Raw genomic sequence first — 13089 nt, 5'->3', positions numbered from 1 at the left:
GACCGAACACTCGGCTGTCCACCTGCTCAACCAGGTAACGCAGATCCACTCCCGCCCTCACTCTTCCAAAGGCACAGATGGCCTCACCCCCATTTCTCAGCAACCCCATGTAGAATATTTCCTCTGAAATACTGATGAGCCACACTAGTTCTTCATGTAACCTGAGAGCAACTATTTAGTGGTATTTGTCTCTTTCAACAGAATTTAAGGAGAGAGGGAGAAAAGGAAGCAAGCAGACAGACAGACAGATACACACACGCAGGGTGCGTATGAAAGTGTGGGGGACCCACAGGCACCTCCTGTGGGATCAAAAGAAATAAATTTAGGGTTTTCTAAAGACCAAGGATGAAACAAGGAATATAGACAAAGACTGAAATAGAGCTTCATTTATATTTCAAAGAACATCTGGAACACGATTTATTACGAGCTTTCAAGACTTCCTGAAAGTCTGTGACTTCTCCTTTGTTATTTTCACTTTATCTGTTGCACTAGCTAAATAATTCCAGAACTGAGCATTTGCTTCAAAGACAAGAACTGCACATAAAAATCGGAATTCTGTGCTGCAGTGGATCAGGGGAGAAGAAAAAAAAAATCCTAGTGGAAATAAAGGTGGTGGTCAGAGGAAGACCATGGAATGGGGTGCAGGTGAAGAGAAGCAAAGGTAACCTTGACCCAGACTCTCGGGTTTACTGTGCCACCTCGAGACCACAGCAGCTCCTGGCGTTCAGACTCTCACACATCCAGGTCTCACCCCCCCATCACGAGGGGCCTACCCTTCTGGAACTCTGCTCCTCTCATGAGAGTCTTGGCAAGGAGAGGCCTCGAGGAGAGGAGTCAGGAGAGACCAGCAGGGCAGAGAGGACAGATCCTCCTAGGAAACCCATGGACGTGCTGACCAGTTAGCCTCTGCCGTGCCCTTCACCTGTAGTCAACATTGGGTCAGTGGTTCCCACCTTTTGGGGTGAGAAGGTTCTTTTTTAATATAAGTAATATCCACGGAGTCCCCCGGGACAGTTATCTATGCTTGAAATGACATATAACAAAAAGAAAAGTTTACAATAAATTTTGTAATGCTCCTAAAAGAATTTGTATCCTCTTCATCATTACACCATCCCTGTGTATTTGAAACACAGCCGTATACACCTCACATATTAAGAACTAGTCTAATTAGAAGCATTGTTGTTACAACAGGCTCTATGAAACTGGCCCAGGAATCTCATCACCAAAACCAAACTGGTTTGGTGGAAAATATCCTCCATTCCAAACAATTAGCTTACAGATAGATCTTAGCAGAAAAAATGGGTTTTTAAAGTTGATTCTTTGTGTTTCTTTCTTATGAAAGCACGGCATATAGGGGGAAAAAAACCTCACTATTCAATCACATAAGAGACACACACCCATATAATCAAAAAGACAGAAATAATTAACTTCTTTCACTTTTAACAATTTTAGTTCTCTAATGATATTCCAATAAAATGTGCTATATGTTATTTTTTTTCCCCCAACCTGATATAAAAGATCTACAAATTGCAAACAAACTATCAAAAGAAGAAGAGCTCTTAGGAAGGTGGACTTAATTGTGGGGAACTGACACATGTCAATTCTAGTAGGGCTTGCTTTTTCGCTTTTCCTCACCTTTTTCTCCCTCTTGTCACTGCAATGAGATACGTGTAAAATCTGAAATCTTACAGAATGGTGCACGCACATACCCACCTAACACAGGCAGTTTTATATAAGGAATCACCCCTCTACTGAAATGTACTTCCGGTCTCAAGAAACAGAAGACGCCGACTCCCCGACACTGCTGGGGGAGTCTGTCCTGTCCACCACCTGGTTTAGAGGTACCCAGGAATGAAGGTCTGGGAAGCAGCGCCACGCTGAGTACTGCCATTACTTATTTCACTTTTCTTTCCTTCCACAAGAGAAAATGTCTTATTTCCAAAACTTACAAGCCTAAAAGAACCCTAAACCTATCATAGGTGATCAAGGGTCTAATACTGTAAGAGCAGAATCCAAGTCCATTTGAATGAACAATTTTTCTTTCCTGGGTACAATCAACGTTATTTCTTCTACGTGACCATGCTGAATTGGTGCTTTCTTTTGTTCAAAAATGACAGAAATGAGAAATGCAAGGCAAAAGTACGCTTCCAAACAGTTATGGACATATAAACTATTAACTCTGAATATTCGAAGTCTAATAAATATATTTTCCAGGTGAACGTTTGTATTGCACACTGTTTCTTTTCAGAACACAAGTTGAGACACACTCTACACAGTCTTGTGTGCCGCTAAGTTCTGTTGTGGGAAACGCGGCTCTCAGTTCCATTCCTTCCCTTCACTCCTGGTTGTAATGCGCTGAGTATTGGGGTGGTCACAATGACTGTCAGTAAAGACTGGCTCCCAATATACTCCTTGAAATGGGAGCGAACACCTCCACAGGCCAGAAGTGTTGTTTATTTGCACAAATGAGATGGACAGAGAGAATGGTGAACGTTCACTCTGATAGAACAATTCCTCATCTACCCACATCAGGGTAGAAAATGAATGTTCTAAAACAAGCCTGGTATCCAGTTTTCTGGCTAAATACCAAGGAGTCTTTTTTTGGCCTGAACAGCAACTTTCTATTTTCTTCGGATCTTTTATCATTTTCTTTTCCTGACAGGAAAAGAGGAGTTGCCTTGAAAGCACACATCACCTTCTGAAATAGGGAACTGCAAAAGCTATTCTTCCCAGTAACTAAGCCGCAACGCCTCAGTATGTCTTAAGTGCAACCGACAACACGCGCACCCAATTCACTCACAGCAAAGTCTTCCCAACGGCAGACAGAGCAGGAGTGAACAGCGGGGAAACGTTTATTCTTCTCCTTCACTGGGAGGCGCTGGCTTTGGGGCTCGGTACAGATCTGGATTTGAATTCTAGTCTCACCGCTTTCACTTAAACCCTAACCCTCCCCTGTAGGGTGTTGCGTGGACGGCCCAGGTGACGTGTGTCACAGCAGCGCCCGGCACACAGTCAGCAGTCTGTGTGAGCGCGCCTTCTCCTGCGGAAGCGGATCCTTTCGCTTCTGACCGAGTGTGTATTATAAACTTTGCCAGTATACAGGGATAGATCTGGTTTGTAGGGCCTGAAGCTTATACGATTAGAGGGAAAAGGACTCTCTTTATGAACACAAAATTAAGAATCATTTCTCATCCTTATCTATGGAGAATGAGAAAAGAAACAGTAGACACCAGAACTTTGAAGAAGATTCAGATTTCTTCTTCTGAGATCTCTTTAGACAATTATCTGAAACGCTTACGAAGAAGTGCTTCCCGACTCAAGTGCAGCTTCCCGATCGAGACCACAACCTCACAAGGGTCAGTGCAGGAAGCGGCCTGAGTCCTAAGCTTCATTAGCTTAGTGCTCATTCTGCCTCAGAAAGTATGCAATGTAAATTCACAGCATATTTCCTATACTATTTATGTCACTCATCTGGCTCTTTGGGAAAATGAGAAAGCTCTGAACACAGAGCAACATTATTCAGAAGGTATTCATGTCAATGAGAAACTCTTTTCATTGATAAACAACACCTTAGCATCTTTTTCTTTTCATCCTTTGAAACTGAGATAACTAGAAAAAGACAATAAAGATAATATTGGAGATATTCATCAGTCATCAAAGAAGCCTGGTTAGAAGACGCATAGAGCACACAGGGGCCTAGGTCAGAGGCAGTTACAACCTAGAGGGGCCGTTTGTTAACAGTTCCTCAGCCTACAATGCTTCACAACCCTGACTGCAGTCTCTGTAAGATTTAAGACATTTATCACAAGGGAACGCCGGGAATGCTTTTGTCTATCTAAGAGCATCGTATGGACACACTCTACTAAGATGACAGTCCTCGTTTTGTATAGTAATTGTGTTTCTGCTTATAAGTCATATATTAGTTACAAAATAGCTTTTTAGGGGAGGGACAAGGACATTATCTCCAATACATCTAGAATTTTATTTTAAGGTATATTCAGAAGTTTTAAAATGTTACATGTATGGGTTAAGGGATTAAAAAAAAGAGTTATTTTTTCCTTGCTGCTACATCTGGTTTTCATCTTCAATACTTCTTTAACAATAGGTTTATCACATACAAAAAAGATTTAAGATATTTAATAAAATCACAACTAGGCCTGAATATGAGATAAAACTACCCTTAATGACACAGCAATAACTATCATAAATCTTTATTTTGGTTTTGAGTGTGTTGCTTTTGGAATTTCTCTGTGGGTCTACATTTTCTCTCATAATAAACAAAGGCAAAGTTGAAGACCTGACCACCATTCTCAGAGGTAGGTGCGGAACACGGCAGAAAGACAGACAGATCGGACTTTGAATTCTGGCGGGTCATTTGCAAGTTTGAAAGCCTCAGCCTCACTATTGTTTCTGCCTATCAGTTTCCTCATCTAATAAAAATAGACAATAGTATCAACCCTGGAGTCTGTCAATCATGTTATGCAGGGACACAGATGAGGACAGAGTATGCTTCCAGAGGGATGAGAAAGTAGCTGAAAATAGTACGTATGTAATGAAGTATATATGTAACAGTATGTATGGATATATTTATATATCTTTCTTGGTCTCAGTTCACATCCCAGTGTTTCCCTGTTCACTCATCTGTCAGTTCAAGACTAATCACATCCACTGCAAGTCATCTTGGTAAGGATTTTCTAGAAGAAATTTCTTTAATAACTCATTCTATCAGTATTTTTGATACGTCAGAGGACTCTCAGTCCCTGAGGGGATTGGTTTCAGGACCCCTGATGATGCCAGAATCCGGTGATGCTCAAGCTCCTCATACAATAAAATGGTGCAGTCCCATCGGGCCTCTGTACCCGCGGGCTCCACATCCGTGGGGTCGACCAAGTGAGGAGGGCTGATTCCGTGTACTGTGTACACAGATACGCATGTTTACGTGCGAGCTGCACGCACGTACCACTGCGGTACGAGCACGAAGTACCGTGAGAGCTCAACGTATGGGCCCTGGCTTATCTTTTCATTTCTAGCTGAAAGGCCGGTGCTCACGTTCCGTGAGCCCCAGGTGAGAAAATACACCTGCTGGGGCTCGCTGGCCTGACTCGAGAGGTACGTTTCGTTTGGCGCTGTCATTACTTACCCACCACCTGTCTTTGCTACCAGACTCCGAGGTGCCTGATGGCAGCAGCTAGGTGAGCTGTGAGCGGCTGAATCCCAGGACTCAACAAAGAGGAGGTGCTCAGAGTGTTTTCTGAATAACAAATGTCATGTATCATTTTGACTCACCCCTACCCACCCCTGCCCAAGTTTCACAACTCAGATTGGGGAGGGTAATTTTCACCTTGCGGTGCTGTCTCATTACTCTGGTAACCATGACGACCCCGACGGCAGGCCTTTCATAGTTCAAGTGTCCTTTTGTAAACAAAGGGAAGGTATATGAAGTCCACTTAGGAGACAAAACAATAGCTTAAGATTATTCTCTAAATTAGAGGACAGGATACTAAATTTTCAACATGTATCAAAATATTTTAAAATCTGATTTTAAAACAGTAAAATTATAGTCACTGTGCAAAACAGTTATAATGGTTCCTCAAAAAATTAAACACAGAATTACTATCTGAACTAGCACATCCACTTCTGGGTGTGTGTGTGTATATATATGTGTATATATATATACACATATATAAAAAACACAAAACAAAAACAAGAAAGCAGAGACTTTAGCAGATATTTGTACACCAATGTTCATGACAGCATTATTCACAATGCCCCAAAGGTGGAAACAACCCGAATGTTCATCGCTGGATGAACAGAAAAACAAAATATGGTGTATATATACATGTAATAGAGTATTACTCAGCCTTAAGAAGGGAGAAAATGCTGATAAAAACTACAATATGGATGAACCTTGAGGACATTATGCTAAGAGAAATAAGCCAACCACAAAAAGCAAATAAGTATGATTCCACTTACATGAGGTACCCAGAATAGTCAAATTCACAGAGACAGAAAGTGGCATCACGGTTACCAGGTGCTGGCGGGAGGAGCAGTGAGTATTTACTATGTAACAGATGGAGAGTTTCTGTTCGGGAAGATGAGGAACTTAAGGAGATGCACAGCAGTGGCAGCTGCACAACAATGTGAAGGTACTTAATGTACTAAGTGTACACTTAAAAAGGCAAAATTTTACGTTATGAATATTTTCCCCTAATAACAACAAAAACAGGGTCAAATAAAGTCAAACCTCAGGTTACAGTTAACTGGTATCCGGTCTTTACTGGGTAAGGACTATTAGCATACCTGTAATTCTCGAATTCTGTGAATCACCTTTCTCTGCCACATTCTTAGAAAACAAAATAGGATTCAAGATCTGACATACTGATAAGACTAACTCTGGAATAAAAGCTGGACTAACAATTATAATAAGCTTCAAAACTGCAGAAGGCCAATTTTTACTAGGCTGTGGGAAAGCTTACATAAGCTGTAGGGGTCTCCATTTCTTACCAACAAAGCTAAGAACACAGTCATGCTTTTCCTGGAATTATTACTTCAAAAACACTGGGGGGTGGGAGGGGAGGGTTGATATAAAGATGAGAGGATTAAAAATGGACTCCTATACTTACTAGGAGAGAAATGACTCTGTGATTAGCAAAAGGTGAACATTTTCTAACCAGAAACGAACTAAAATATTTCAGAGGGAGCAACAGTGATAAAAGGAGGAGAGAACTGGGAATGGACACTTCAGTGCCACGACTGCCAACCCCCATGGCCAGACAGTAGCCAGCACGATCTGTGAAAGACACACTTCTTCCTTCCTTGTAACCTACACAATGAAGTCTAATGTAAAAGGCTTCAGGGAAAGAAACGTTCTTCAGGGAACACGAGAATTGGCTGAAATGAGGGAAAATGTCTAAAAGGGAAATCTCAATGCCACCGTGGTTTTCTTTCATTTTCCTACTGATTTCAGGTTTGCCTCAAGGGATGGTCCCTCTTGTATCTCAGCTTATGGTCACATCTGGTGCCCTAAACTATTCAGCAGTATGTGACAGTGAGACACGTGACTACAGAAGGCATTCAGCGATGCAATATGCTATTAGACACTTACTCTTTTCAAAGTGTCTCCTTGGAAAAATTTCTCAGCATCATTAATTATCAGGGAAATGTAAATGAAAGCCACAAGGAGGTATCACCTCATACCAATTAGGGCGGCCACTAGAAGAAAGCAAGTGTTGGTGAGGATGAGAAGAAACTGGAATGCTTGGGCACTGTTTGTAGGATTATAAAAATGGTGCAGACAGTATGGAACACAGTATTGAGGCTTCTCAAAAAACTAAAAACAGAACTACCAAGACACAGCAGTCCCACTTCAAATAGATACTTACGTATCCATATTCATTGCAGCATTATTCACAATGGCCAAGACGTGGAAGCAACCTTAATGTCTATGGATGGATGAGTGGATAAAGAAAATCTAGTATATACATAACAGAATATTATTCAGCCTTTAAGAAAAAGAAAATCCTGCATATGCTACAGAATGGATGAACCTTGAGGAAATTATGCTAAGTTCAATGAGCCAACCACAAAGAGACAAATACTACATGACTCCACTTATGTGAGGTATCTAAAGTAATCAGATCCAGAAAAAACAAAAACAAAAAACAAACAAAAAGGAGGAGCTATTTCTTCATCTTTTGATTTATGCTTAGACAGGGTGTTACTCTATGGTACAAATAACATACTTTTGAATAAAAGGATTTGTGAACTTAAAAAAAATAATCAGAGTCATAGAAACAGAAAGTAGAAGGTAGCTGCCAGGGGCTGGGGAAGGGGAAATGGTGAGGCGGTCAGTACAGTTTCCACCATGCAAGATGAAAATTTCTAGGTCTCTTGTACAACAACAGTGTGCACATAATTAATAGCACAATATTGTACACCTAAAAATTGTCAAGAGGGTAAAATTATGCTATATGTTTCTTACCACAATCAAAAAAACAGAACCCAATAAACTAATCAAACCAGAAAAAAGGGCTCCTTAGAAGGACCAATTAAAACAGCTGAACATATAATAATTTATTACTGTATAATCCAGCTCAGTCTGAAATTAACTGAACCTGAAGCACCCAGAAACACTCACTTCCCTCTTCCTCGTCCTGCCGGTACAACAGGTTGGGAAAATAGACTTATTTTCACTTGTTTAAACAAACAAACAAACAAACAAAGAATGAGTCACATTTATGCCACTTAAAAACAAAAAACAAAGAACAAAAACAGCTTAATGATTTCATCCTGCAATGATACCAGCAACTGGAAATGTAGCAACTTCAAAGCACTGTGACCTTGAAACAGTTATTTCTCCAAACAACTTTAGGAATATGGTTTTATCCACCTGCTGATACCAAAAATGAAGACGATACAAAACTGAGATTAAACTGAGTTTTTGATAATAGTGATTCTCAAAGGGCACAGAAGAAGGAAGAGGAAAAAGAGATGAGGGAGACTGAGACAGGCATTGAAAGTAGAAGCTCCGTGAATGCTGAATGTTACGATGATACAATTTTGATGGAAAGACCAGAAAATGCTAATTTTCAGAGTGGGCTGGTATTGGAAACTGTGCTGAGTACGCTATGTGCATATTTTTAAGTTGTTAGAGGATAGAACCATACTTGTAAAATTGTTTTACATAAAACTTAGCTCAATATTATCTGTATAAAAGTGGAAAATGTTATAATTATGAAGAAAATATGCAAATAGGTAGCAAGGATTTTATGACTGAGTGGAGCAGGCAAAGTTTCAGGCTCACATAGCTAAATAAACAAAGATACTATTTTTTCAAAATCAGCCTCTTTAAAATGTTACATAAAAGGCAGATAAAAAACAATATGAAGTCTAAGAGGACGCATACAAAAACAGATTACAAGACATAATAATGTTCCTGGCCCTGAAGGAAAGCAGCGTATGAAGACGTCAAGAGCATATATTGGCCCTGAGCACCAAGATGCTGTTCATACTTGCCTAATACAGATATTTTTGGCACCACAAAGTCCAGTGTGTTTTTAAAAATATTATTTTCTTAATTTTTTTTCTGTAGGCAAAAATATCAAAGAAGGCAGAAAAGGACCTTAGGGGGAAAAAAAGAAAAGAAAACCCCAGGAAGAAAGCTGTCATGCTCTGTGTTTCAACTTCACAAAAGAATTCCAACTAGAGACAGCCTTTCAAATCTCTTATCATCCAGGGTATGAAACTCATTTAGTGGCGTGGCCAACTGAAGCTCAAACTTAATCAAATATGCTGACGAGCCGAAACAGGAGGCGGTTCACTTCCTTACTTCTGGTTTCCAGCCTTAGTTGCTCCTCACTTGCAAATCATGATGGTCACTTGCTGTGCAAAGTACGAAAATTCCAGGGCACGGGAGGAGAATCAGTGGGCACCTTAATTGAGTTTTACAAGATGAAAAGTTACATCACCCTGCCTCACCTTAGTCTCCTCTGTCTTTAGGGAATTGCTGAATTTTATATAAAGCCTATTTATAAGCCACTGCAAGTGATACCTGCATTCATCTTGCCTTGTGACATCATCGTCTCATCAATAATTTAAGCGTAAGAAATGGATTAAAGGGACTCTGAAGGGTGCAGCGCTGGTGGTATAGTGGTGAGCATAGCTGCCTTCCAAAGGGACTCTGAAGGGACTTCTCTCACACACAGAAAAACAGAAAAAACTAAACCGTCCAAAATATTAATTCAGTCCTCTTACCTTGTTCTTTGATCTGACGAATTTGCTTCACAGTTTCTTTTAAGATTGCACATTTGTCAGGTTTGAAGTTAAAGTTGTCTATATCATTAAAATTAGCAAAAATCAACTCTGCAAGTTCTTCAATGTATTTATTTTCCTGTTCACGATTACGTTTCTCAGTGCTCCTTTTGGGGCTAAAAAGAAAAAACATTTTTATTATGAGTCTGAAAAGAGCTATTATGAAAAAGATAGACATGCTAAACATGTTCTAACACAAAGACAGCAAAAAAGAAAGTTACTTATATGAGCAGAGAAATACTTTGGGGGAAAAAACCCAAATATGCTTTAAGTATTGCATTTTTTTTTGAAATTAAACTTAACCTCAGTTTGTAATTATACTTACTGGTGTGATCATTTGTTCAATGTGTTTAATGCCTCCCACTGGATTTCTCAATGACAAGGATCAGAATGATTTGTTCACAACTGTCCTTAATGCAATGCTTGGTGTAAACAGGCATCAAACTTATCGTTGAATGAATAAAGAAAAGTTTTAGAAAAGGAAGGGAGTTAATGCTTATAAAAACTTATTTAAGATTAGTAAAAGAAGGGAAGTGAACCTAGTTATAATAGGAATAAACAGACTTCAATGATTTTTGATAAAGCATAACAAAATAATGAAAATAAATATTTATAATTTCATAGCCGTCTTTAGGATGTTAGTAATCAAACCTAACAGCCTTTTAAGTTAATGTTAAAAACCACAGTGCAGCTAGAAACAAAAGCGAAACTGACCCAGCGGTTTGTTAACTGTCCGAGCTGAATGACATGTGAAATATAAACAAATGGCCCAAGTTCAACTCAGGTTTTAAAATGTTAACAGAAGGGAGGGAAAAATAAAAATTGGCAAGATCTCATTTGAGTTGGACAAAACAGCTAAGTCAAAAGCTCCCTTTAACGATTTCAGCGTACAATTTTTTTCCCAGGGTAGAGGGCCTGCCGAATGACATTGAAATAATACAATAAATAACAAAAGCGAGCTGTTTAATGTTTCTTTTGTTTAGCAGCTTTCTTTGTATGTAATACCAGTTTATAAAATTTTGTAATTTGTAACAGACTTTCATATGTTTGCCTCTAAACATTAGTTTTATTTTCAAAAACTAATAAACCTAAGGATGCAATTTCTCCATTGTATAGGGGTTACATGATTCGTGTGACTGACGAGAAGAGCAGGGGCCAGAACGGGGTTTTCCCAAGTCTTGTTTTCACCCCTGGCTTCTACTTTATTAAATCCAGGGAAGGCGGGGCAGGGGCTGCCATACTTGGAGGAGCCAAGTTCCCATCCTGGATTCTTCAACCCCTTCCCCACCCTGCCAGCTGTCCCCTCATGAAAGATAACAAATAGATGACAAATGGGTGAGAAAGGGGAAGTGTGTTCCAAAGACCCGAAGGCACTGGGGGCGGAGCTGTGCCCCCTGGGCAGCACCAGAGCATCAGGGAGATAACAGCCTCCCCTCCAGCGGTGCCGCCTCGGCCAGGGCCGCTGGGCACCGAGGGCAGCGTGACACTGAGCTGAGGCTGGCCGAGGTGCACCAGGGAACCCAGGGGCTGGAGCCACGGCTGGGGAGCTAGGGTTGGGGCTGTGGTGTGGACAGTGGCCATTTCATCCACTTGTTTTGCTTGGCAACTAGAGGGGTAAAGGGAATAGCTTTCTGGTCTTTCTCTTCCTCCCCCCCCCCCCCCTTAGTGACTCTTCCTCGTCCTCTTCCCTTCTGTTCCCTCATCTGATCTTCCTACCGGCCATTCAACAGAAGTTGCTGTTTAACTTTAAAAATCACTTACATGATTTAAATCATCAAAAGAGTGAAGTCTCTCTTCTACCTCCGTTCCCTGTTTAGCCTTGTTCTCAACCTCCTAAATGGGCAACAACTCTTGTGCTTCTTAATTATCCTAAAACAACATCTAGATCTTATTTTCTTCCTTTTCTGTACAAATGATAGTACGCTGTAAACATTTTCTAAACTTCTGCCTTTTCTCCACAACAACATTCTCCAGAGATTGTAAAATACCAGTCCATAAAGAGCATCGTTCTTCTTTCTCAGAGCTGTACTGTGTTCCAGGTTGTGGGTGTATCGTAGCTTCTTAAATAGTTCCTTACATTTAGGTTTTTCCTAATCTTTTGCACTATAAGCAACGCTGTAATGAGTAACCTCAGACATACGTCATTCTGCATGTGTGAAAGTATATTGTCCGAAAATTCCTAGGAGTGGAAGTGCTAGTTCAAAGAGGATATGCATTATAATTAACAGATAGTGTGACACTGCTCAATTAGCCCTCATGGAGGTTATGACAACTCACACTTCCACCCATGATATACCACAGGGAACTTGTTTTAAAATTACTTGTTTTATTTGCCGAAGAGCCACAATTGTTGTCGCTAACTCAAAAGCAAGGGAATTTAACACTTCATTTCTTGCTCTTAAAAAAAAGAGAAAAGAAAAGAAAAGAAAAATCTCTTTTTTTCTATGGGATCTCTTGTCTTTATGACATTCTATGAGCAATCAGAAATGAAAATGTGAAGAATTCAAGATTATAGGATAAACTGGTTTTAGGAGTCAAAGTACACAGGGGACTCAGAAGAAGTATGTAGCTTTCCTCTTCTTATAAAGAATAATAAAATTTGTAACGTATTAGCATCTCTAAAATGTATGCTAAAAAATACATATTCAGAGGCTTGACAGTTAAGGAGAAAAGCAAAACCCAGCATCTAAATCAGGTGTAAAATCAACACGCTAGAATATAAAAGACGCGCGTGTGGGGCTGTCATGGGCAATACCGGCTGTGTTCTCAGCAAGAATCTCACCTGGGTCCAAGCTGGTCAGGACATTCCTTGCGCTTTCTTGTCTCTGCCCTAGATGGGTCAGAGGTATTTTCTCCCATCCCACTCATCTTGAACACATATCAGCAACTGAAACAGAAAACAAGTGAAAAGAGCTGATGATAAAGTACCCGATCAATTTACCGACGGTAAAAACACTTTGACTTTAATCACAAACTTGATGACAGTAATGAACAGACTGTTTTGATTTATGTGTATGTATAATTCCTAATGAAAGGGCTGTATTTTTTTAACCTTAAGTTAGGCAAATGTAATGTTTAACAATTAAAAAACAAACAAGCCTACCTCACTGGGCCCACTCTTTGAACAGGAGCTGTATTTCAACAGCACCCTGAGCGACACCTGCTAGCCCTGCGGTTCTGCGGCCAGCCTCCGGTCTCAGGAGCGAGCTGGCACCATGTGGGAGCTGCAGGTGCTGTGAGGGGCTCCTCCCAGTCTCTGTTTTGGGTTGGCCAATGTCA

General features: G+C 40.3%; 1 protein-coding gene across 18 annotated transcripts in view; it reads right to left on the bottom strand.

The window, feature by feature from the left end:
• The window catches only part of NCOA2 (nuclear receptor coactivator 2), a 234538-nt gene that overhangs the window by 70187 nt on the left and 151262 nt on the right, over positions 1-13089 (bottom strand). For all 18 annotated transcript variants that reach the window (XM_072951834.1, XM_072951833.1, XM_072951828.1 and 15 more), the window contains 2 exons: positions 12593-12697; positions 9754-9926 (listed from right to left, as the gene is read on the bottom strand). In XM_072951834.1, coding sequence (XP_072807935.1) covers positions 9754-9926; positions 12593-12678 — 259 coding nt within the window. In that variant the 5' untranslated portion in view covers positions 12679-12697. The remainder of the gene's footprint in view (positions 1-9753; positions 9927-12592; positions 12698-13089) is intronic.

Source organism: Vicugna pacos, chromosome 29 (genome assembly GCF_048564905.1).
Source record: "Vicugna pacos chromosome 29, VicPac4, whole genome shotgun sequence".
Classification (NCBI taxonomy): Eukaryota; Metazoa; Chordata; class Mammalia; order Artiodactyla; family Camelidae; genus Vicugna; species Vicugna pacos.
The sequence above is the reverse complement of the archived record's forward strand: the minus strand, read 5'-3'. Positions and strand labels throughout refer to the sequence as shown.